Source organism: Triplophysa rosa, linkage group LG10 (assembly GCF_024868665.1).
Source record: "Triplophysa rosa linkage group LG10, Trosa_1v2, whole genome shotgun sequence".
NCBI classification, from domain to species: Eukaryota; Metazoa; Chordata; class Actinopteri; order Cypriniformes; family Nemacheilidae; genus Triplophysa; species Triplophysa rosa.
Genome location: NC_079899.1, coordinates 8,817,020 through 8,844,136, shown reverse-complemented (window position 1 = coordinate 8,844,136; position 27,117 = coordinate 8,817,020). Strand labels below are relative to the sequence as shown.

General features: G+C 39.3%; 1 protein-coding gene across 1 annotated transcript in view; it reads left to right on the top strand.

Moving 5' to 3' along the window:
• The first annotated feature begins 304 nt into the window (after nt 1-304).
• The window catches only part of ktn1 (kinectin 1), a 37,540-nt gene continuing 10,727 nt past the window's right edge, over nt 305-27,117 (top strand). The window contains exons 1-24 of the mRNA XM_057343467.1: nt 305-473; nt 8,615-9,264; nt 10,041-10,223; nt 10,714-10,866; nt 11,310-11,440; nt 11,524-11,637; nt 12,733-12,855; nt 12,937-13,049; nt 13,588-13,732; nt 17,900-17,984; nt 18,063-18,271; nt 18,364-18,432; nt 18,511-18,548; nt 19,439-19,529; nt 19,611-19,679; nt 19,758-19,786; nt 20,020-20,110; nt 20,620-20,688; nt 20,808-20,845; nt 25,254-25,344; nt 25,457-25,569; nt 26,484-26,544; nt 26,655-26,677; nt 26,790-26,880. Coding sequence (XP_057199450.1) covers nt 8,616-9,264; nt 10,041-10,223; nt 10,714-10,866; nt 11,310-11,440; nt 11,524-11,637; nt 12,733-12,855; nt 12,937-13,049; nt 13,588-13,732; nt 17,900-17,984; nt 18,063-18,271; nt 18,364-18,432; nt 18,511-18,548; nt 19,439-19,529; nt 19,611-19,679; nt 19,758-19,786; nt 20,020-20,110; nt 20,620-20,688; nt 20,808-20,845; nt 25,254-25,344; nt 25,457-25,569; nt 26,484-26,544; nt 26,655-26,677; nt 26,790-26,880 — 2,778 coding nt within the window. The 5' untranslated portion in view covers nt 305-473; nt 8,615. The remainder of the gene's footprint in view (nt 474-8,614; nt 9,265-10,040; nt 10,224-10,713; nt 10,867-11,309; nt 11,441-11,523; nt 11,638-12,732; nt 12,856-12,936; nt 13,050-13,587; nt 13,733-17,899; nt 17,985-18,062; nt 18,272-18,363; nt 18,433-18,510; nt 18,549-19,438; nt 19,530-19,610; nt 19,680-19,757; nt 19,787-20,019; nt 20,111-20,619; nt 20,689-20,807; nt 20,846-25,253; nt 25,345-25,456; nt 25,570-26,483; nt 26,545-26,654; nt 26,678-26,789; nt 26,881-27,117) is intronic.

Here is a 27,117-nt window from a genome sequence, read left to right as displayed (position 1 = left end):
GTCCTTAAGTTAGATCGTACCTCTTTATGGCAGTCAATAATAAATTATAAATGTCCTTTATTCATTTTAGACCTTTTATCATGTGTAAGATAATGCAAACCCTTATTCAAGCTTATCCAAAAATCATTTGCACCGTTCTTTCTCGAAATAATGAATCTGCTCACATTAAAGGTGGGAAATACCAGCAGCCCGCGGACCTGTTCCGAGCCCCTATCCCAGCCAGTACCTCCTTATCGCGAGAGTTTGCTCCCTTCCTCCGCGAGATTTCGGCAGCACGTCATCCCTGGTTTCTCCAGCAGAGTTTCATCTCTCTCTCCGCTCACTGTTCGCTTCAGCCCACACTGACCTGACCCTGCCAAAGCGGAACGAGTCGACGTACCGCCTACAGCCGGTCCGGAGCCGCAGTCCACAGCGCTCTCTTTAAGGAACGCAGTTTCATCCTGACAATAATAACAGCGAGGAAATCACCGCAGGTAAACCGGGCGCATATTTGATCAGTTTTATACCCAGTGATTGAGGAGATTATACGGGCCTAGTGCAATACCTGCTCCGCCAATCCTACTCCATGCCATGCCGGAGCACAGGGCGCCTTTAACTTGTCAAAATTTTAATGACGGTACATTTACAAAAGACTAGAGATATTGCCTGTAGATTGACAGGACACATACCTCCGATTGTTGTTATTATGTGATTTAAATGAGGGTTAAACCCGGTTGAACAAGCTGATATCGTCCGGTCGGTCGGTCAATCCACGCTTCTCTCTTTAAAGCTAAGCTAAGCTAGTGGTACTAACGCTGTGCGAAAGAGATCGAGATGACAAGTGCACGCGATTTAATACACGAGTGCTCTGGTATATTTCACTTTCTCACACTGCTCTGTTAACGTTAACTTACTTGACAAGATGGTCTCAGTATACGTTTTCTTGCTATTGCTGCTAGTTAACGTTAGCTGGTCATTCATACTGCCAGACAGTGTAGTGACAGCCAGCTTCTTTTTAAACGCCTCGACCTACTTTAAATCCTACAGCCGTGGAGTTATTTCACTGAGGAACAGGCATGATCTGAGGACTTCGCTCCTTGTCCCAACCTACACTGATATCGCTTATCAAGATAATGTGCTTTATAATAGACCTACCTAATGTGTCTAGATCCCTCCACACAACCTGTCTCCATTGTTGTGTCCTTGTTCTTCATTTAAACGCTTATTGTAGAGCCTTGTTAGATTTAAGTAGCCCTAGCGTGCTGTACACATTTGCCATGATGAAGATTACCGGAGTGGTTTTTAATAGGTTACCCTTTAAATTCGCGCATGCGCACTAATTTGTCATTCAAAAGAACAGGTGGAAGCGTAGTTCAGTTGTGAGCCCCTTTCTTTAACTATTCTTACGAAATCAAAATGAGTTTTGTGACTTTTTGGGTTAGCTAAATGCTAGATTTAAAATTATATGTCGTAAAATACCTTTTATTGACAAAATGTTAAATGCTAGTTTCGCTTTGGATAAAAACGTCTAAGTGAAAGATGTAAATGTGGTAGATGACAGTGATTTGAACATTCTCTTCTGGCAAAATTGACCATACATATTGGTGACCTATTTATGTTTTTGTCCAATGAAATGATGAGAATGTGCCTCACACTTGCGCGTGTGAATGTGCATAAGACCATAAGGTTAAATGACCATTTGTAATTTAAGGTTTATAGAAAAGTGCTCATGAGGTGCAATGCATACTTTTGCCAAGCGTTAAGGGCTGATGCAGTCTTTATAGGGGATTACTACCCAGCAGTCTATGTGTCACTATGTTACCATCAAGTTTAGACTTACATGCTCATTTGGGATAGGGCCTGACTAGCCATTGAGGCTGTCAGCTCTTGGGAAAAGTTGAGTCTTGACATTTCCTTCCTGTTTCAATATGGAATATGTCAACTTTGCAAAGAAAGGCCTTAAAGTCAGTTTATAGGGGTGTGTGGCTCTACTTCTCACACCTTGTTGCCTTTGTGCCAGTGTTTGACCATATTTTCCTCTCTTTGTCCCACCTTTTGTTCTGAGTGGTGTGTAACTGTGTATTGAAATAAACAGCGCGAGCTGCTTATGTATTTAGAAGTAGATGACTTCATTTTCACTTCCTGTTCCTCCCGTGTTCTTTGTAGCTGGAGCGGAAGGGGTGGAGCTTGTATCTAAATAGTGTATGCTAGAGCCTGCGGTTTAAATATCGTAGTTCTTCATGTGTTTCAGGGTCACTTTCTTAAACACAACTTAATAAAGGAAAGGTCTTGTTACTGATCTGAAGGTGGCATCAGGTAATAGATATTTATTTGATAGATATCGGGAGTTAGTTACACTTTGATAAAACTCTATTGATATTCTCCCACAGATGTGTCAAAGCTAAACACTTCATAATGTGGCAGGATTCATAGGCTCACTACTTTCCATTCTCATGTTTGTTTTCATTTTCCTCTCAGCATGACAAAGTACACAGTTCAGAGAAAGTGAGCACACCACACCCATCTACAGGGCTGTGCGAATCGAATGCACACTAGACCAAAGAAACGTTTTGTCCACTTGGCAAGGAATATGAAAGTAAGAGCAGCGAGCAGTGAGTTGCTTGTATCGTAACAGCTGCTTGTTCTGTCTTGTATGTTTTGAGCAGCTTTCAAAATTCCTTTGCTGCATTGGCTTTAATCCTAAATGTTTTAACGCAAACCCAGTTATTCTTTTCTATTTACAGCCCCTGACATTCTAATATACTTTATCCAGGCTCTTGTTGTCCATGCATCTAGACTATTTTCTAAAAGAGTAAACCAAACAATAGTGTAGTGTATAAACATAGTAAAATGCGATCAATGGAGTACTACATTCTTACTAGTAGCAATTAGATAAAATGGGTAATAAATAAACCTGTAATTGGTGGCAGGACTTGAATGCCAAGCATATCTTCACAGGTCTGCAGGTACAGATGCCGTGTGGGCAGGGGCGTAGCCAGAACTTTTTTTAGAGGTGGCCAGGTAAGACCCAGTGATTTTATTAGGGTGACCAAAAAATCCTTACAGACAGAAATTCTTTAACTTCTACTGTAATTTACACCAATTCTTCATTACACATAGATTGCTGGTCAAAAACATACACAAAGAACATAAGGTAACAATTTATTTGCAATGCTTTCATGTGCTAACATTATTTTAAATTTACAGTAAGTTAGCATTTTTTATAGAAAATAAACATTGCAGTACCCCAACTTAAACCTTCGCGAAAATGTAATTAATGAATGAAATCCAGTTAAACCAGACTGATTTAATGACCTGATCCTTCTGCTCGCGATGAACTTCCATGGTACACAGACAGTACCTGTCATGAAGCGGTTAGCAGCTGTTCAGCTATAGCTCTCATACTATTTGCTTCAGTGTATGACATCATATTAACGCAAGAGTAATGTTCTCGCATTACTTTCAGTGCATACGCTAAATGATCTGCGCAGCACTCCGTATAAACTCTGACACACATCTCACAACAGAGGTGGCCAGATAGGTGGCCATCCATCATTCAGGGGTAGCCGTGGCCACCCGTGGCCACCATGTAGCTACGCCCCTGCGTGTGGGCCCGCCTTAGAGGCCGTTTATGTAACAATGTTTTCAACATTTTATGCTTTTTGGCTGTTTGTTTACACGTCAACTGCGGTTTAAAAAAACGTTTTCATTTTCTCTTACATGATTGTTGCCTTAGGAAAGGCCAATATGGAATACTGTTTACATTTCTTGTTGGCTTAGTAACTATGGGATGAGACAAGTGAAATGGTGGGCTCTTTAAAGATATTGTTGACCCATTTAAAAAAAAAAAATCTGTCCGTTAAAACCTATATATATATGATGCTATTTTGAGAAATGTTTTGGTGGTTTTGTGTTCATGCAACAACAGTCAATAAAAACCATTGTTATTTGGTTTCCAACGTTCTTCAAAATATCTTCTTCTGTGTTCTATTGAAGAAAGTAAGGTTTGAAATGGCATGAGGGTGAGTAAATGATGATGCAAATTTCTTATTTCTATTCCTTTAAGGGCTCCTGTGGCACTGAAATAGAAAGACATTTCTGAGTTTATTCCTAATGTGATTAGTTTATCCAGATTCGCGACACAGTGGATCTCTTGAACACACAGAACAGTGCAGACTGCAGTCAGACAGAAAGTAAAAAGCTCTTTCAGGGCCTGGTGCCTCTTGTCCCTGTTTGTTTCACTTTCCTGAAGGCAGAACGCGGCCAGGCATGTCATCCAGTACAACACCGCACTGTTTCCATTTACTTTACATTTTGTACCGAAGCACTCAACCAAACGTCCAGATTGTCACTTTTCATGGCCCCCATCAGCAGTCTGCATTTTTCTTGGAGCTTCATCGTAATTGTATAACTGGACGACATCGTTGTGGGACGAAATATTTTGTTCTGACAGACTCAAATGGGCGTTTTGTTTTTGTCCACTTGCTTAAATATCCCCTGGGTGCAATATTCATATTCAGTCTGAAAGTAAGATTTTTTTTTCAACGGAATGGCTGAGCTTTTGAGCAGATTAACATTGAGGGGGAGTGAGTGTTGTTTTAAGATCCGAAGCCACTCAGCGTCAGGGTACCGGTGCAGAGGGGTGACATTTCCCTGGCTGGATATTTTTATTCCTTGCAAAGCCCCTCTGCGCTGAGTTCAGGATGTCATTGCAATTGATTTGTAAGTGAAGGGTGTGACAGCTCTGGCTTGCTTCATGGTGTCATCCTTTCAATTGAGGAATGCAGTATGTTTTGATAACGACAGCAGTTTTGTGCATGTATTTTTAATTGGCTTAATTATCACAGGAACAACTAGTGTAACCGGATGGTTGCAAATTGTTTAACCATTCAAAGGTTTAGGGTCACCTACTCATTCTTTATTTTAAGAATTTCATACATTTTATTTACATCAAACTATGGTGTAACACAAATGTAACTATGGGAACTATGTTAATCTAAAATTAGTTTAAAGGGGTTATATTTTAGTTTCTTTGACATGGTTTAGTTTCATCCTTTGCCCAGAATTTGCTCAAATGTTCTCTTGGTATTTTATCAAGCTACTTTTTAGGTTTTACCCTAAGATGCTTTGTAAACTGTACTGAAGGAGTTAGATATGAAATATAAACATGATGCGCCGCGGCCATTAGTATGAATAGAGCGAAAATGCAACGCTCAGTGGAACTTTTTTACGTTTCCGGGTTTCTCAGCAGCGGAAGTCGTCAAAGTTGGGTACTTCTATAGCGGTGAATGGGAGACTACCACAAATATATTTTTTGCATTTTCATTTGCTTGAATAGCAAAGAAAACCTCAACGATAGTTTCAACAAAAAGAAAAAAAAAGAGAGTCTGATAACGGCAGTCAAAAGAGAGAATGATGTCAAGTTTACCGTGACTTCCATAGACGCTTTATAAGAAACACCCTCACATTAGCCTTAACCTTTTTTTGTAATTTGATGCAGAGATCATATGATACAAAAAATAGTGTTATAAAAGTAGATTAAAAAAAAAACTTACGAGGATTTACGATGCTGATGACCGTTTAACGCGGCATCACAGGCTTGTGAAAAAGGTCCATATGGCCGCACTAGCGAAGGAAGTCCTGCCTTCCAGTAAAAAGAGCCAATGATCAATCAATTAAGACTGACGATTCTCGGGGGTGGTGCTCTCGTGAGGCGCTAGTTAACCAGTAGCTAAAACTACTAAATAAGGTGTTTTTAGTGCGGTTAAAACTTAGGAAATAAAAGTTCTGTAGCAGTTGATGTCAGGTTTAATTGTTGGTCAGGAATATGCTATTTAATTGTGATTTTCCAATTGATTTAAAAAATATCTCATTCAAGTAGTACTGTGGCTGCCCAGTTGCCAACAAGGATGCAGAGTGGCATGACTTCTGTAAACGAAGTTGGACTTTGCTTCCAATCTACTCTGAACTCTTTTTAACTGCTTTTTCATTACTTGTTCCTAGACCAATTGTTTTTGAAATACATTTTTTGTGATGTAATAAAAGGTGTTTAAATATTGGCAAATTTGAATTGTTCGCCGCCTTCAAACTGCAATTCACAACTTTTGTGTTGTCGTCATCTCTGGTTTTTACTCTTTCTGTGTGTGTTTACTTAGTAAGGTGTACGTGTGATAGTAAGTGTCACTGCTCGCAGGTATTTAGCTCACTATCAATAAGTAAACCAAGATTGCTGCATTCAGCACGCATACATAATTGGATCATACCACTGTGAGAGGGTGGAGGTGCAAGCGCAGGCTGGGAGGAATGGGAGGAGGTTATAAGGTGTGTAGGGGAGTGGAAAAAGACGGGTTTGGTTGAACTGTTTGCTGGTAGGGCATGGCAGACAATTTCTATTGTTCCCAATGAGGCTGTTTTGATTTTGCTATACCTGGGGCAATTCATTATCAAGTTCCTTTGAACAGCCCTGTGAATGTGGTTGCTGTAAGGAAACTGACCATACTGATTCATTTTTTTCCTTTTCAGCTCTCATTAAGATGTTAATGAGATTTGTTCAGATTCTATCTCAGATAATTGTCTTTAGGTTTGTTTATTCTTGCGCTTGTCTTTGGACTGTGAGTCTCTGGTGACTCCACACGCGTCTCCCAAAACAGGGGTTTGCGGCACGTCACATCAAAGCGCTCACGCTATGAGGATCATTGCGCATTTCAACGCAAGTTTCGCCTCGGCTCGCCTAAAGTTGAACTTTATAAAAACTATTAAAGCTTCAAAACAATCTGACTTCTGAAATACGTGAGAATGAGCTTTTTTAATATGCACGCGCAGATACCTGCACCCCTGCACGAGCACTGCGGGTGAGAGAGAAAGCGCCGGACTGGAGCGAATCACGAAACTACAGACTGAAAGAAGGTCAAAAGAGTATTCCCAACTTGCAGAGCACCTAGTTTACCTTGCCTACTTATTTACATTGACTACAAAATTCAAAGTGCACCCAAACTTTTGATTTTAAAGATGCTGGCGCATCTCTGATTTGTTGTTGGTCCGCCATTATGCTCGTATTTCTTCTCCGCTGTGAATTACAATTTCCGTTCATCTGACCATCCGTAATCTGGGAGCATCACCACAAGAAATATGTGGGTACTGCCATTCTGGTAAGCACGGTGTAGGTATGAATTTAGATCTTTTGTATTTGAAAAAAATCGATACTTTGTGCCAGAGTATCGATAACGTCTCACGGGCTGAAATGTTGCGATAAATCACCATATCGTTTTTTTTCCCCCATCCCTAATATCAGGTGTGTTTGACTTCTTGCAGCTTAACGCAGACTATCGGCGTACTGATCTCATACACTGATCAATCTGCGGATACGGACCAGGAGGGAATTCGTTCCGGACCCGTCAAGGGCCAAACAAACACGCATGTAGGCACGCATGCACACACACACAGGCGCACCACGCGCATAAACCAGTGTTGCAGTGACTTCTTTCATCAGGTAAAGCGCGTAGATAAACCATAGCTTTTATGCAGTAGAAAAATGTTGTCGGTACAGCCCCGCAAGCGTGAAGTTTTGCTTTGCCGACGAAGCTCGTCTTTCTCTTGGTCTATCTGTCCAGCGACTGGCAGAAAACAGCAGCACATTCAACTGACCGAACAAAACAGCGTTTCCAAAATTCTGTCACTGTTACTGACTGCCTGGGCATATGAACATGAACGTTCACGCTAAAGCCTACATCGCATGATAATGTTATAACACGTATTTTCCATTATTATCGATTATCGTCTGGTATCTGTCTGTTGTAATCGACAACAGGATATTTGCGAGACATCGGCGATATATAAGATAACATCGTCACATCGCCCAGCCCTAGTACACTACAGAATGATGTCATCAAAATTTTAGATTATTTTGTGGCACATGAGAAACTGCAAGTTTTAAAGGCGTATCTTTTCTATGTGAATTTTGTCCAAATATTTAAGCACACTAGCTTAAAAATAACTTAAGAATAACTGTAGGCAAACAAACTCATACTAAATGCAACAAAATCTCAAGTTTAACTTATTGTGAACTTAATAGAAGCAGGTGTAGAGCAGTGATTCACAAACTGGGGGCCCAAGATGGATCCAGGTGAGCACAGATTTTGTGGCATTTAATGAAATACAGAAATTTATCATAGATTTTATGCAATCAAACATTAGAAAAATAAGACCATGAACCAAAAGTATTGATGTTCCAGCATTGTATAGATGAAAAGTTTTAGTTTAATTAAAATTCTAAGTTTAAGAATATAAGTGCGCACAAAGCGATGCACTCTACACAAAAGGGAAAAAGTTTGACTTCATAATGAAAAAGTTTCAGAAACACTGATATATAGTGATATGTTGCATAAAAAATGACACCCAATGAGTTGAAGGCCTTGTTTTTGCATGACCTTGATATTCAAGCATTATTTAGAAATGCACGTGACCACAGTTAAAATGTTTTTGTCTTTATTTGATGTAATCATGGGTTTTAAACTTTGGTGCTAATGAATTTCTATTGAATTTCATATACCGTAGTGTTAATTGTTTTATTTTAGATTGCATTAGTGAGTGGCTGTCATACTGCATTGAGTATTTGTACCGTCCTCTCTTCTTCCAGAATGGCGCTGGACATGGCTGACTCACAGTACCTCCTCATCTTGGCACCGTCACTGGTCATCGCTCTCATGTTCCTGTTCTTCTGGCTCTTCATGAAAGAAACGTCCTACGATGAGGTTCTGGCCCGCCAGAAACGAGACCTCAAACTGCCTCCCGCCAAGCCTGATACTCGAAAAAAGAATGAGAAGAAGAAAAGCAAGAAAAAGGAGACTGGCGGAGGGGGAGGAGGCGGCGGTGGCGAGTCAGAAGAGGATCTGAGGGATTTCGATACGTCTGATGCCGGTAGCCCCGCATCAAACGATGAGGATTCTGAGGTGGTACCCCTGACTCCACCTGTTGCAACTCCGGTCCAGGCAGAGCCTCCATCTGGGGTACGGGAGAGGAAGAAGAAAGAGAAGAAGCCCAAAAATGTTCAAACCGTTTCCCCAACCATTGCCCCGTCATCCCGTTCCGCCCCATCAGCCCGTGCCACCCCACCTACCCCTCCTGTCTCTGAGGTACCGGCGGTCAATGGCTCCAAACCTACTGTGTGTAAAGAGCAGCCCCTCTCTCTGACCAAGCAGTCCAGCCCACCGCAGTCTCAAGCCACACCTCCTGCTCCCACAGAGACGATCAGCAAAAAGAAGGCCAAGAAGCAGAAGAGTGAGTCTGGTGAGTAGATTGTGCACTTAATTTATACGTGTCAAAAGGGTGCTTTTTTTGGAGAACCGTTGAAGGAGGAAAAGTGCACCCAAAATGAAAGTTCAGTCACTATTTATTTACTCACCCTCATGTTGTTGCAATCCCGCTTACTGTTGTTTTTTCCGGTGCAATACACAAGGTGAAATTTCACACTTTTCTTTCCATACAACTACTTTTCATGATATGGAAAAGAGAAGCATAAGAAAAATAACAACATGCTGGTTTGGAAGGGTGATCATTTTTTGGTGAGCTATTCCTATATACATGTACAAATTTTGTCTTTTGTATATCCGAGAGAAATGTACGACACTCAACCCTGATCATTTCACGTCACACTGCTCACAGTTGCTCACATTAGTGTCCATGGTGAACCTTGTAGATTCTTCTGCCTGATCAAGTCTAATTAGCTTGCTTGACTTAGCAAGCGCTACTATTAATTTTGCTTATACTTGGGTTGAGAGTTTGACCACACATCTAGCCATGAGTATCACAGACTTCGCAAAATGATCTGAAGTGACTTGTTGAGGAAAGGTATGCTTCTGCAGTCACTTTGAAACACTGTAATATTATGAGAGAAGTTTGTGCAAGCAAAACTTGTACTATTGTCTTCTGATGATGTAATGTTATCTGGTTATTCATCATCGATCAAAATCAGCAAATTCTAAAAGCAACTGAAGTTGTTTTTCCTGAAATATCTGTTTGTTTTGAAGCTTATGTCATTTTTTTCTGCACTTTCTTTCCCACAGAAGAGCATCCACCTGAAGTCAAACCTGATATGTCTCCACCTGCTGTGAAGAAGGTGGAGCCTGTGATCACGGAGGTAAAGGCACTGGACGGAACCGCCCCTGTTACCACGGCAGCACCGCCAACCGCCTCCAGCGGCAGTGGGCGTAGAAAGAAGAAGCAGAAGGTGGAGCCTGTTGTCACAGGTGAGCTTCAGAGAAAGTACAGTTCAAATCAGTAATTGATTATTAGTGGATTTCTGATCTCTGTGTCCTGAATTAAAACTTTGTTTAACTGTTTTACACATATTTTGGGTTTTCTGTATCAAATTAGATATTTGGACAAACGAACTGTTATTATTTTAAATCTTAAGTGAGCGTTTTTGCATCCTCATGCTCACCAGAACGAGTTTTTCTTTTATCGGTTAAAGAAGTTAAGTGGAATGGTAACATTGTGTCCATTAGATGAAATTAAACAGCATGGTACCACAGATACACATTTTATGTTTCATTTCTGTCTGTGGTGGCCTTTGAAAATAAATGCTGATACTCAGAAAAAATAATTGCTATTTTCCAAGAAATGATATCATGAATGGGTGTGAGGAACAGGCTGGAATTTTTTTATTCACTGAGAAAATGATGACAGAAATGTTGTCTTGTTCCGAACTATCACTTAATGGTTGCATGTTTGTTTCAGTGGAAGAGATGCTTGTCCAGTCTTCTGCCCCCATCACTCAGACTGACCCGACTGCCCCAACAAACCATCAGAACAACCAAAACAATGAAGCCCCGCCCCCTGCTCCACCATCCACGAAACACGGCAAGAAACAGAAGAGCGAAACCAACAAAGGTACTCTATTTAGTTTAAACTTGCTTTAAAGATTTATTTTTTCAATTCTATAATCGTTTTTGTTGGGTAATGTAAAGCTGTTATTGTACTGATGCACTTTTCCATTTTTTTTTGTAATGAATCTTGGAGTTTCTCTGAGTTTTTAATCTTTACTAATCAATCCTCATATTATGGGGTCTGTCCTCAACCCACTTAATCGTAATTCCTTCATGTTTTATGGTCCTCAAGTAAGGATGGCAAAGTTTTTAAGTATATAAGGCTTGAATTGTTCATTTGTATATCTGATGAAGGCCTCTGCAGGGGCTTCTGAAGATCTGCGGCAGTGTCAGTTGCAGATTGCCGTTCATCGATTGATCCCAGCTTTGTAATGAGTTGGCAGCGATTACTTCATTCTTTTAGGCTGAGCGTATACGGTCGACTCATACACGCCTGTGTTTGTGCAGAGAACTCAGAGGTGAAGTTCAAAGAGCTGGCGGGGAGTCTCAGCGGACTGGTCCTGTCAGACTCTGATGTGGTCAGTCTCGTCTCTCTGCTCCGTGATAAGAGTCCCAATGCTTTGGATGCCTGGTACAAGGTAAGCGAATAAGGTTAACGTGCGTCCTCTCAGTGTTGAGAGTTTGAGAATTTTTGATGATCGTTCTGGTTTTACTTTCACAGTCCACGGTTAAGTTTGAGCCGTCGGCACAGCAGCTGGCAGAGAAGGATCGGATTCTGAACACGCTGCAGGAGGAGGCATCCATCGCCAAGGGCAAAGTCAAACAGCTGAGCCAGGTTAGCCATTCATGTCTCCTGTGTTTCCTTTGCGGGTACAAATTAGTGTTTTATTTATCCCAATAAATAAATAAATTTTATGATATGTTATTAGATTTAACATAACATTAAAAACTAACTAACATGACATGGAAAAACTAACCAATATCTGTAGGGCTGTTCAACAATTTATCATGATTAATCGCATCCAGAATAAAGGTTTGTCTTTACATAATATATGTCTGTGCATATGCTTATGTTATAAACGCATATTTAGGAAATATTTGCTTGTATATATTTGTTTATATTGAACTTATACACATTTATTTATAAATATAATTTAAATTGTGGATATACAATTTATAACAAATAACATTTATTCATTGTTATAATTTATATTTTTATTTTATATTTTTAATATATATACATGTTTGTGTTTATAACTACAAAATGAATATGCACAGTACATAGACATATACTATGTAAACAAAAACTTTTATTCTGAAAGTGATCGTTGAACAGCCCTTCCTTAAAATGGCATATTTGGTTTGCCCCACCTCAGTTGTGACATTGACTGTATGTAATAAAATAAAATGACATGGAGTCATCATTTTGGCACAATCTGTTCATATTCAATTAATTGTAAACATTTCTAGCATTTTGCCACACAAATTTTAACTTTTCCACAACATGGCAGGAGGACATGTAAATATTAATAAAAAAATAAGCTGTTTCCAGAGATGTCACAGCATGTTCAGTCAAATTAATTTAATGCAGAAAAAACTAGTATTGTAAAGTACTATGCAATTGACCAATATTGGAATCGGATGATAGTTGTTTGTTAAAATCGTTATCGGCCCAAAAAATCCTTTCCGTGCCACCCTAATAATCACCATTATTTTGCTCAAAATTTTAATCACGATTAATAATCATGATTAATCTGGCAGGTTCTTTATGTTTTCACGCTTGTTTTCCGGTAGTTCTTGAAAGCAACAGAGTTTCAATGTACGGTCTGCAGTACAACAGAATTGCGAAAATTAGGACCATAAATATACCAATATTAGTTTTGCTTCACTTTTGAAGAGCATTGCGGTAATTTCTCGATTGGGGTTTCAGGAACTGCAGGCAGAGAAGCAGAAGACAGGCCGCGTGGAGTCTCTGTTACATGAACAGCGTGTTGCCAGAGAGAAAGACATCATGCAGGCTAAAGCTCAGAGCTACCAGGAGATGCAGATTAAGGTAATGAATCTCGCTAGCTGATAAATCTGCCCTGCAGAGATGCTCACCATGTGTTTGACAAAGGCGTGTTTGTTTTTACAGTTCCAGCAGGTAAGAGAGCAGTTGGAGGGTCAGATCGCACGGCTGCAGCAGGAGAACAGTATCCTTAGAGATGCTGTGGAAAGATGCTCCACCACCAACCAGATGGAAACCAAGTGAGTTTGTACAACTCGCTAATATTCCCTATTCCGTCTTGAGGGCAGATTTTACTTTTAGTTTTTGATGACCATTTTACAGGCTGACGAGTCCAATATGCTGTAGGCTGACCTATCCTTTTTTTATTGTAAAGCATGTGTTACATTGTGACAGGTCCACAAAATAATCGGCCAAGATATGTGCCCCTGAAACCTGTAAAAAATGCACTGACCTTTGTTTTTTGTTACGTGACTATATTAGAGTAACTAACTCTTTGAATCACTGATGTCACTAAATGTTTTAAAAGCACAGGCAACTAGATAACTTGTAGATAAACTTGCTATTATGTTTAGTAGTGGGACATGTTTCAGAATAAACACATGTAATGAGTTAAACCTTAAATGCTCATAAATCCTAAAGACATCTTTTCTTCCTAATATGATATTTTTTATTTCAACATAGGAATAATGCTCAAGGACAGGTGAAAAACCACTGGGAATGTTTCCCCAATGCTGTGCAGTGGTTTAAAATATAACTTGTGTGTTTGTGTGTGTTCAGGCAGTCATCCGAGCTGAATAAGCTGCATTCAGAATGCAACGGTCTAATGAAAGAGCTAGGGGATACCAAAAACAAGCTGCAGCAGGAGGAGCTGCAGCGGAAGAGCCTTGAAGTCACCTATAAGCAGAACATGTCGCAACTCGAGGTGCACAGCCCAACACACTCTTACACAACCCTGCAGTATATACTTCATTACATCATCGCACCCTTACATAGCTCTGCACAATATACTTTGACGTCACAATTTTAGTTTAAGTCTGAGGACATCATCACACGCCTCTCACAGCTCTCTACTATGCAGTACATCGTGGCATCATCACATCCTCAGTATACACTCTGATGACATCATCTAAACCTCATGCAACCCTGCATTATATGCTTGATCATGACATCACAGACCCAGTACAGTATGTACTCTTACTTCACAATTTCACGTAACTCTAAACTGTACACTTCATGCTTTTACATTCTCTTTGTACACTTTATGGCATCATCACAACCTCACACAACTCTGCACTGTACAGTTCATGACGTTACGCCCTCATTATATACTTTGACATCATCACAACCTATACACTTCATAATGACATCATCACACCCTCAGTATAAACTTTGACATCATCACAGCCTCACAACTCTGCACTGTACAGTTCATGACGTTACGCCCTCATTATATACTTTGACATCATCACAACCTATACACTTCATAATGACATCATCACACCCTCAGTATAAACTTTGACATCATCACAACCTCACACAACTCTGCACTGTACACTTTAGGATAACCCTTATTATTATATGCTATGACATCATCACAACCTGTACGCTTGACCGTGACATGATCACACCCTCAATATACACTATGACATCCTCACATACTGTAACTCTGCACTGTACACTTCAGGATGTTACACCCTCATTATACACCATGACATCATCTAAATCTCATGTAATTCTGCATTTTATACTTGATCGTGACATCACATCCTCTGTATCCACTCTGACATCATCACAGCCTCATTCCACTCTGCACTGTACACTTCAGGATGTTACACCCTTATTATTATATGCTATGACATCATCACAACCTATATGCTCGATCGTGACATGATCACACCCTCAATATACATTATACACACACCCAGTATTCACTCTTACTTCACAATTTCACGTAACTCTGCACTGTACACTTTGTGTTGTTACACCCTCATAAAACTCTATGACATCATCTAAACCTCACGCAGCTCTGCATTCTACTTGATCTTGATATCTTCTCACCCTTTGTATCCACTCTGACTAAGTAATTAGTTACTGTAATTTAATTACTTTTCCTTTGAAAAGTAAAGTAAGGGATTACTCGATTTTTTTCTGTAATTTAATTAGTTACTTTTGATGTAATTAAACCTTCACTTTTGAAGAGCATTGCGGTAATTTCTCGATTGGGGTTTCAGGAACTGCAGGCAGAGAAGCAGAAGACAGGCCGCGTGGAGTCTCTGTTACATGAACAGCGTGTTGCCAGAGAGAAAGACATCATGCAGGCTAAAGCTCAGAGCTACCAGGAGATGCAGATTAAGGTAATGAATCTCGCTAGCTGATAAATCTGCCCTGCAGAGATGCTCACCATGTGTTTGACAAAGGCGTGTTTGTTTTTACAGTTCCAGCAGGTAAGAGAGCAGTTGGAGGGTCAGATCGCACGGCTGCAGCAGGAGAACAGTATCCTTAGAGATGCTGTGGAAAGATGCTCCACCACCAACCAGATGGAAACCAAGTGAGTTTGTACAACTCGCTAATATTCCCTATTCCGTCTTGAGGGCAGATTTTACTTTTAGTTTTTGATGACCATTTTACAGGCTGACGAGTCCAATATGCTGTAGGCTGACCTATCCTTTTTTTATTGTAAAGCATGAGTTACATTGTGACAGGTCCACAAAATAATCGGCCAAGATATGTGCCCCTGAAACCTGTAAAAAATGCACTGACCTTTGTTTTTTGTTACGTGACTATATTAGAGTAACTAACTCTTTGAATCACTGATGTCACTAAATGTTTTAAAAGCACAGGCAACTAGATAACTTGTAGATAAACTTGCTATTATGTTTAGTAGTGGGACATGTTTCAGAATAAACACAAGTAATGAGTTAAACCTTAAATGCTCATAAATCCTAAAGACATCTTTTCTTCCTAATATGATATTTTTTATTTCAACATAGGAATAATGCTCAAGGACAGGTGAAAAACCACTGGGAATGTTTCCCCAATGCTGTGCAGTGGTTTAAAATATAACATGTGTGTTTGTGTGTGTTCAGGCAGTCATCCGAGCTGAATAAGCTGCATTCAGAATGCAACGGTCTAATGAAAGAGCTAGGGGATACCAAAAACAAGCTGCAGCAGGAGGAGCTGCAGCGGAAGAGCCTTGAAGTCACCTATAAGCAGAACATGTCGCAACTCGAGGTGCACAGCCCAACACACTCTTACACAACCCTGCAGTATATACTTCATTACATCATCGCACCCTTACATAGCTCTGCACAATATACTTTGACGTCACAATTTTAGTTTAAGTCTGAGGACATCATCACACGCCTCTCACAGCTCTCTACTATGCAGTACATCGTGGCATCATCACATCCTCAGTATACACTCTGATGACATCATCTAAACCTCATGCAACCCTGCATTATATGCTTGATCATGACATCACAGACCCAGTACAGTATGTACTCTTACTTCACAATTTCACGTAACTCTAAACTGTACACTTCATGCTTTTACATTCTCTTTGTACACTTTATGGCATCATCACAACCTCACACAACTCTGCACTGTACAGTTCATGACGTTACGCCCTCATTATATACTTTGACATCATCACAACCTATACACTTCATAATGACATCATCACACCCTCAGTATAAACTTTGACATCATCACAGCCTCACAACTCTGCACTGTACAGTTCATGACGTTACGCCCTCATTATATACTTTGACATCATCACAACCTATACACTTCATAATGACATCATCACACCCTCAGTATAAACTTTGACATCATCACAACCTCACACAACTCTGCACTGTACACTTTAGGATAACCCTTATTATTATATGCTATGACATCATCACAACCTGTACGCTTGACCGTGACATGATCACACCCTCAATATACACTATGACATCCTCACATACTGTAACTCTGCACTGTACACTTCAGGATGTTACACCCTCATTATACACCATGACATCATCTAAATCTCATGTAATTCTGCATTATATACTTGATCGTGACATCACATCCTCTGTATCCACTCTGACATCATCACAGCCTCATTCCACTCTGCACTGTACACTTCAGGATGTTACACCCTTATTATTATATGCTATGACATCATCACAACCTATATGCTCGATCGTGATGTCAAATTGATTACAAAAACAAATTGGCATATCATTTACATTCAAAATTGCAATTTTTTTAAAGGGGCTTAGACACAGAATAATAAGAAAAAACAATACAACAAAATATAAATAAAATAAACACTTCAATATTTTAACCATCCATATTATTAAACATAAAACATACACAGGGGAAGATATCATAATAAATAATTTATCAAATAGATCTAATAGGATTCCAGATTTTTTATTCTTTGTTTTTGACAGTGTTTTTAGGTATTGTCTTAAATAATTTGTATTTACTTCAAACGGGGGGGGGGGGAGANTAAATACTGTGTGTAATATATGTGTGTGCAATAGTGGAATTGACATCAAAATTCAAAGTCTAAGTTTAAAATCCCTGCTTTAATGTATAATTCTCACATTTGTAATACTTCGGTCAGTTAATAAGAGTACTTTATGTAGTTTTATATTATTTATTTGAGTGAATTAAAAGAGCCGTTTCGTGTCTATCCTTGAATCACTTAAATAATCATGGTTGATATAGGATATAGAAAGTAATTAGTAATAAGTAACTAAATACTTTTTGGAAAGAGTAATTTGTACAGTAATCTAATTACACTATTGAATATGTAATTAATAACTAGTAATGAATTACTTTTTCAGAGTAACTTGCCCAACACTGCTCAGTACACAGTCTGACGTCATCACAGCTCTGCATTTTATGCACTTTACGCACTTCATAACATCACAATATTAACCTTGCAGTGACATGCACAGTGCAGTAGCTAATCCGTTGTCATTAGATGTCAGAAGCATTTGACACTTTTCATACAGTCAGCAAAAACAAATTTCATATCCAACATATTCTGCTCGGTGGCATTTTGTTGAAACCGTTTTGACTCGTGTCTCAGGATGTCAAACGTCGCTGGGAAGATCTGCAGAACTATTTGCACAGCGTGACTGCAGAGAGAGAAAAGCTTCAGGCTAATAAACAAGGTAGGAACACACACGCATACTCGCACCGGCTTACACTCATCAAATGTTCTTAACACCCCATCCTCCGTGTCCTCTCAGAGCTGCAGAATCAGCTGATGGCAGTGGAAACCGAGATAACCAATAAAAGTAAGGAGATCCAGAATCTCCACAGCAACCTGAAGGACACGCTCATCTGTAAAGAGCAGGAGCAGAAGAAGGTCATGCAGCTGGAGCAGAAGGTCAGGCAGCTGCTGGAGGCATCGCAGCACAACATGCAGCCTGACAACCAGCTGCAGGAACAAGTTCAGGTAGCTCTTCTTGTAGCTCAGGCTAAAATAAGCACTTCTGATGCGTGTTTATTACAGTGATGCTGACAGTGGCAAATTGTGTTTGCTTGCAGGATCTTCTTAACGAAAACAAAACGCTGAAAGTTCAGATCGATAACCTTCAGGCTCAGATCAACACTCAGGTTTGTTTGCAGATGTGTGAATCTTGTCTCTGCTTGTTGATTGGCAGTCGCAGTCACAGCTTTTTTCTTCTCTCTCAGGCTACGACATTATCACATTTTGAGGAGCTTCAAAAACTGTAAGTGACGACCTCTCAGAGGAAGCCGTTTTTAGTTTCTTAACGCCACGTCCTAACCAGACAGGACGTGACACGTTTCAAGTGCTTAAGAAAGCTGTGCGAAGCAACAAAATGACTAGTGCCAGAGCTGTTGAGAGAAGAGAGTCGCGACAACGGAAGTTCAATTTTTTCGGGTGTCACGTGATTCATGGAGCCTTCAGATGGTTCCAGGAAGTTATGTTTTCTCTTTAAATGCTTTATTTATTTCATTTTTTTATTCATTAAATGACTTGCGTCTTTAAATTGGTTAAAAGTTCATCACAATCGGTCTGTTTAGCCGCAGCTCCATGCGTTACTAGTAACTTCCGGGAACTAATGAGAAGCTCCATGAACCGCCATTGCTGTGAAAAAACTGTTCCATATGAGTCAATGGAGTTGACGCAACTCTCTCTGTCAATGGCAACGGAGCTTCCCAGCGCAACCAAAAATGTTTTGAAGGGAAAGTTTACCCAAAAATGAAAATCTGTTATCATTTGCTCATAACTTTCTTTCTTCTGCAGAACACAAAAGAATATATTTTAAAGAACGTCTGTAACCAAACAAGAGCGGTACCCTTTCACTTCTATTGTACGGACAGAAAGCCCATCCTAGTCAACGGGTACCGCCATTTTCCGTTATTAACATTCTTCAAAATATCTTCTTTCGTGTTCTGCAGAAGAAAGAAAGAAACGAGATATTTTGCATTGATACAAGATTTTGATCGCCCCAGCTTGTTGCGATCACAACTGGTTTTCATTCATGTGTAACACTTGGCAGTTTATCGCGTTCTGTCTGGTTAGGTCACGTTGCAAGACAGTTGGCCTTTTGTTATACCTCAGATTAAATGTTAGTTGACACATTTCCCTCTTTAGACTGGCTGAGAAAGAGCTACAGAGAAAGAGTCTAGAAGATGCTCTCAATGCAGAGAGGAGCAGCGGTGCCAGCCGGGAGACCAACATGCAGGCAAGTGTTGCCTTTATCACTCCAGTTACAGTACGGTTTCCTCAGCGTAATGGATGCATTTCTCTCTCTCTCTCTTCACAGGCCATGCGCAATGAGAACATGACGTTGAAGGTAGACCTCCAGAAACTGCAGGCACAGATTTCTGAGCAGGTTTGCATCGATTCTTTAAAAAATCCAATAGTGGACATAAACAGTCACTCATTCTTCTTACTCGTGTGTCTTTCTCAGGTCGTGTCTATGGATCAGCTTCAGCAGAGGTGAGTTCATTCATTTTGGCCTGGGCTATATACCTGCTTGGGTCTCAAATCTTATTAGCATATAACGTGCTAAGTATCAGTTTGTCATGTGTAGTTCTTTACATCAGATCTGTCATAACATGTCTATAAGCGGCCCGCTTACACAGCGTAAATCAATCTCTCTTGTGATATATATGTGGTTCATCATGGATGGATGATTCAGTGTGGCGTTATGTTCTGTGTTGTGTTCTCAGCCTACAACAGCGTGATGAGAAGGTGAGGACGGTGGAGACCCTGCTGGAGTCCAGTCTCATACAGGTGGCCAATAAGGAAGATGAATTGAAGGTGAATGAGGATGTTTCATGTGTTACAACAATGTAAAGCCACAGAAGAGAAGTGACTGGTGTATGATTGATCGTTTTGTAAACATTTAGACTTTTTTTCTGGGTGTTTTTAAATGTGGTGAAATTACATGGTTATTTTAATGGTCATTTCGGCGACTTTGAATTGTAAGGTTCTATCTGCGTTCCGAGCAGTTTTGAGATAGCAAGCTTTAAAGTATTTCCATTCATTTGACAATGTAGATAAAACCTTTTTGTTTTCTAAAAAATGTACACGACGTAAAGAAAAAACATCACATAATGTAAATAAATCGTCACTGAATATGATTATATGAATAACTTAATTTTGACAAAAATGTCAGATAGAACCTTATCATTCCAAGGCAGTGATTTATAGACCTCTGACTGTTCCTTTTATTAGTTTTAATAGACTTTTGATCCAAAACTCTCTTTTCTGAAGATCTGTCATTCCCGAACAATTTCATGAAGGTGTCTTTGTCTTTTTTTTAATAGGACATAAGAAAACAGTATGAAGGTTTAAAAGAGCAACTGGAGGCAGTACAGAAACAGAGCGCAGAACAGGTAGTGAAAACTTTAATGCGCAAATATGTCAAAATATGCAGAGGAAAGAATTTAATGTATTCAACAACCATCGCAGCTTTTTGCACTCACCTATTTTTTTCCTCGTTTCCTTTTCCTAGGCGATGTCAGGAACAGTACTAGAGGAGCTACAGCAAAAGTATGTTTAAAAAATATCTTTTATGTCATTTGTGATTAAATTACTGTAATCTGTATAAATTTCTTTGTTTGGTTCAACACAGGGAAGGGTAGGGGGTGATTTAAAAAAACCTACATTTGTGAATAAAACTTCTTGCTAACAAAAGTAAATTATTAATCAAAAACATTTTTGACCACCTTCTTCATAGTTTCCATACTTAATATCTACTTGGTCGTGATGTCAGCTCACCTTCAGTATACACTCTGACGTCATCACAACCAACCTCACACAGCTCTGCACTGCATGCTTCATGAGATCACACCCTCAGTACCAGTGTTGGGTGTAACTAGTTACTAAGTAATTAGTTACTGTAATTTAATTACTTTTCATTTGAAAAGTAAAGTAAGGGATTACTCGATTTTTTCCTGTAATTTAATTAGTTACTTTTGATGTAATTAAACTAAATACTGTGTGTAATATATGTGTGTGCAATAGTGGAATTGACATCAAAATTCAAAGTCTAAGTTTAAAATCCCTGCTTTAATGTATAATTCTCACATTTGTAATACTTCGGTCAGTTAATAAGAGTACTTTATGTAGTTTTATATTATTTATTTGAGTGAATTAAAAGAGCCGTTTCGTGTCTATCCTTGAATCACTTAATTAATCATGGTTGATATAGGATATAGAAAGTAATTAGTAATAAGTAACTAAATACTTTTTGGATAGAGTAATTTGTACAGTAATCTAATTACACTATTGATTATGTAATTATTAACTAGTAATGAATTACTTTTTCAGAGTAACTTGCCCAACACTGCTCAGTACACAGTCTGACGTCATCACAGCTCTGCATTTTATGCACTTTACGCACTTCATAACATCACAATATTAACCTTGCAGTGACATGCACAGTGCAGTAGCTAATCCGTTGTCATTAGATGTCAGAAGCATTTGACACTTTTCATACAGTCAGCAAAAACACATTTCATATCCAACATATTCTGCTCGGTGGCATTTTGTTGAAACCGTTTTGACTCGTGTCTCAGGATGTCAAACGTCGCTGGGAAGATCTGCAGAACTATTTGCACTGCGTGACTGCAGAGAGAGAAAAGCTTCAGGCTAATAAACAAGGTAGGAACACACACGCATACTCGCACCGGCTTACACTCATCAAATGTTCTTAACACCCCATCCTCCGTGTCCTCTCAGAGCTGCAGAATCAGCTGATGGCAGTGGAAACCGAGATAACCAATAAAAGTAAGGAGATCCAGAATCTCCACAGCAACCTGAAGGACACGCTCATCTGTAAAGAGCAGGAGCAGAAGAAGGTCATGCAGCTGGAGCAGAAGGTCAGGCAGCTGCTGGAGGCATCGCAGCACAACATGCAGCCTGACAACCAGCTGCAGGAACAAGTTCAGGTAGCTCTTCTTGTAGCTCAGGCTAAAATAAGCACTTCTGATGCGTGTTTATTACAGTGATGCTGACAGTGGCAAATTGTGTTTGCTTGCAGGATCTTCTTAACGAAAACAAAACGCTGAAAGTTCAGATCGATAACCTTCAGGCTCAGATCAACACTCAGGTTTGTTTGCAGATGTGTGAATCTTGTCTCTGCTTGTTGATTGGCAGTCGCAGTCACAGCTTTTTTCTTCTCTCTCAGGCTACGACATTATCACATTTTGAGGAGCTTCAAAAACTGTAAGTGACGACCTCTCAGAGGAAGCCGTTTTTTGTTTCTTAACGCCACGTCCTAACCAGACAGGACGTGACACGTTTCAAGTGCTTAAGAAAGCTGTGCGAAGCAACAAAATGACTAGTGCCAGAGCTGTTGAGAGAAGAGAGTCGCGACAACGGAAGTTCAATTTTTTCGGGTGTCACGTGATTCATGGAGCCTTCAGATGGTTCCAGGAAGTTATGTTTTCTCTTTAAATGCTTTATTTATTTCATTTTTTTATTCATTAAATGACTTGCGTCTTTAAATTGGTTAAAAGTTCATCACAATCGGTCTGTTTAGCCGCAGCTCCATGCGTTACTAGTAACTTCCGGGAACTAATGAGAAGCTCCATGAACCGCCATTGCTGTGAAAAAACTGTTCCATATGAGTCAATGGAGTTGACGCAACTCTCTCTGTCAATGGCAACGGAGCTTCCCAGCGCAACCAAATATGTTTTGAAGGGAATGTTTACCCAAAAATGAAAATCTGTTATCATTTGCTCATAACTTTCTTTCTTCTGCAGAACACAAAAGAATATATTTTAAAGAACGTCTGTAACCAAACAAGAGCGGTACCCTTTCACTTCTATTGTACGGACAGAAAGCCCATCCTAGTCAACGGGTACCGCCATTTTCCGTTATTAACATTCTTCAAAATATCTTCTTTCGTGTTCTGCAGAAGAAAGAAAGAAACGAGATATTTTGCATTGATACAAGATTTTGATCGCCCCAGCTTGTTGCGATCACAACTGGTTTTCATTCATGTGTAACACTTGGCAGTTTATCGCGTTCTGTCTGGTTAGGTCACGTTGCAAGACAGTTGGCCTTTTGTTATACCTCAGATTAAATGTTAGTTGACACATTTCCCTCTTTAGACTGGCTGAGAAAGAGCTACAGAGAAAGAGTCTAGAAGATGCTCTCAATGCAGAGAGGAGCAGCGGTGCCAGCCGGGAGACCAACATGCAGGCAAGTGTTGCCTTTTTCACTCCAGTTACAGTACGGTTTCCTCAGCGTAATGGATGCATTTCTCTCTCTCTCTCTTCACAGGCCATGCGCAATGAGAACATGACGTTGAAGGTAGACCTCCAGAAACTGCAGGCACAGATTTCTGAGCAGGTTTGCATCGATTCTTTAAAAAATCCAATAGTGGACATAAACAGTCACTCATTCTTCTTACTCGTGTGTCTTTCTCAGGTCGTGTCTATGGATCAGCTTCAGCAGAGGTGAGTTCATTCATTTTGGCCTGGGCTATATACCTGCTTGGGTCTCAAATCTTATTCGCATATAACGTGCTAAGTATCTGTTTGTCATGTGTAGTTCTTTACATCAGATCTGTCATAACATGTCTATAAGCGGCCCGCTTACACAGCGTAAATCAATCTCTCTTGTGATATATATGTGGTTCATCATGGATGGATGATTCAGTGTGGCGTTATGTTCTGTGTTGTGTTCTCAGCCTACAACAGCGTGATGAGAAGGTGAGGACGGTGGAGACCCTGCTGGAGTCCAGTCTCATACAGGTGGCCAATAAGGAAGATGAATTGAAGGTGAATGAGGATGTTTCATGTGTTACAACAATGTAAAGCCACAGAAGAGAAGTGACTGGTGTATGATTGATCGTTTTGTAAACATTTAGACTTTTTTTCTGGGTGTTTTTAAATGTGGTGAAATTACATGGTTATTTTAATGGTCATTTCGGCGACTTTGAATTGTAAGGTTCTATCTGCGTTCCGAGCAGTTTTGAGATAGCAAGCTTTAAAGTATTTCCATTCATTTGACAATGTAGATAAAACCTTTTTGTTTTCTAAAAAATGTACACGACGTAAAGAAAAAACATCACATAATGTAAATAATTCGTCACTGAATATGATTATATGAATAACTTAATTTTGACAAAAATGTCAGATAGAACCTTATCATTCCAAGGCAGTGATTTATAGACCTCTGACTGTTCCTTTTATTAGTTTTAATAGACTTTTGATCCAAAACTCTCTTTTCTGAAGATCTGTCATTCCCGAACAATTTCATGAAGGTGTCTTTGTCTTTTTTTTAATAGGACATAAGAAAACAGTATGAAGGTTTAAAAGAGCAACTGGAGGCAGTACAGAAACAGAGCGCAGAACAGGTAGTGAAAACTTTAATGCGCAAATATGTCAAAATATGCAGAGGAAAGAATTTAATGTATTCAACAACCATCGCAGCTTTTTGCACTCACCTATTTTTTTCCTCGTTTCCTTTTCCTAGGCGATGTCAGGAACAGTACTAGAGGAGCTACAGCAAAAGTATGTTTAAAAAATATCTTTTATGTCATTTGTGATTAAATTACTGTAATCTGTATAAATTTCTTTGTTTGGTTCAACACAGGGAAATATATTTGGAAGAATGCTTGTAACAAACAATTCTTGGACCCTATTGACTATCATAGTAGGAAAAATGACAATGGTAGTCAAAAGTGGCCCAGAACTGTTTGCTGTCCTACATTCTTCAAAATATCCTCTTTTGTGTTCAACAGAACAAAAAAATAATAAAGTAATTTTTCGTACTATGGTAGTCAATGGAGTCCAAGATCTGTTTGGTTACAAGCATTCTTCCAAATATGGAAGGCGTTAGCTTGTTAAATGCCCTATGTTTATTGTTTCAAAACATACACTTAATGCCATAAAACATAAGGTAGAATTCCTGATGAAAATGTGGTAAAATGCTTTGTTTTTATCAGGATTCAAGAGAAGGATGAGAAAATCAGATCAGTCGAGGAGAGTTTACAGTTAGCGCTGAACGATGAATCTGAAAGAAAGAAGGTAATGAAGGTGAGTGTGTTCCACATAGATTCTTTATTACTGTTAAACAGTCAACACCTGTTTGAATGGTGTATTGTAAACTAATGTATCTATAAATCTGAATGTGTGTGTGTGTCTACAGGATCTAGAAGAGAAGGTAAAGGCTTTGAACACTGAACTGGCACAGCTGAGGAGTAGAGAAACCCAGGAGTTAAACGCAGACATGAGCACTAAACTCCAGGCACTACAGGCTCAGTATGTAGTATTCAAACAGCTTATAGATCACCTTGAAGTTTACTCGTCTTAAAGGGATACTCCACCCAAAAATGAAATTCTGTCATTATTTGCTCACCCTTAAGTTGTTCTAAACCTGTATACATTTCTTTGTTCTGTTGAACACAAAGAAAGATATTTGGAAAAATGTTAGCAACTGACATTTCTGGGACATCATTGACCACCATAGTAGGAAAAAATATTGCATTATTTTTTTTGTTCTGTTGAACACAAAATGTGATATTTTAAAGAATTTAGGAAAGCGAACAATTCAACTTACTATGGTAGTCAATGATGTCCCAGAAATGTCAGTTTCTAACATTTTTCTAAATATCTTTCTTTGTGCTCAACAGAACAAAGAAATTTAAACAGGTTTGGGGGTAATTCATGACAGAATTGTCATTTTTTGGTGGAGTATCCCTTTAACAGAACGCTTAAATGTCACAAGTAAAATTGACCAAGAAAAAAATTGGGAAAGTTCAATCTATTTATAAAATAACTGTAATTTTAAAATGTAATGACTTGAAATATTCCAAAAATGATCACTTCTTAATTGATTTTTTTATTTGTCTCTAAAATTATTTTGTGTGATACAACAACTATGTGGTGTCATTTTTATAGCTTTTCAGATGAAAATTACTTCATTATGAATCAATGTTGGTATGCATCATCAATATTGTTTTCACTGTCTGTAACACCCTGTCTACACCTGACGTGAGCGGCGAGATGCAACACACAAAAAGACATTTTTCGGCTCATCCAGTGTGGGCAAAATGTCGAATTCTAATGGGTTCTATTGTCTTTTGTCACGTCACATCACATCCAGTGCAGGGTGTAACACTTATTTTAGTGCTTGAAATGAAGGCGCCTCGTTTATAAGTGCACGTTTGTCATAGGTTATCAGTTAAGGACCAGGAGGTTGAGAGGATGCAGAGGGAATTGAAGGCACTACAACAGGTAAAAGCTCTGACAAATTCAGAACATTTTAAAAGCCGATTTTAAAAACTAGATGATTCAGAATTTACTTTGCAATGGTCATATAATTGTTTGTCCCTTGTTTTCCACAGCAAAGCCAAGAATTATTAACAGCGTAAGTATCATATTCCTGTAGCTACAGTCCAATCCTCCTGACAGCATGCTTTGCTGACGTTCCCGTATAACAAAGGAGTATGACACACACACGTGCTGTTCTGTGTCCTCAGGTTGGCTGAGAAGGACAAACATCTAACTGAACTTCAGGCAGAACTGGTTGGGTTGAAGGAATCCGTGGAGCTTCATCGCAAGAAAAACAACGTAAGTGAGGAGGAGTCGTGCTGCCTTGCAGCTCCTCCTTTAGCTTATTCTATAGATGCTCATGCTAATGTGCATGTAAAGCGGGTCATTTGAATGGTGGCTTTGGGCCTTTTGCGATATACATCATTTAGCAAAGCTGTAGGAAGGTTTTAGAATTGCTGTATGTCAGTGATGAGTTTGAGAAACCTTGTTTCCTGCTGAATGCTTCTCATGTTTTCAGGGAAGCCTTCATATACT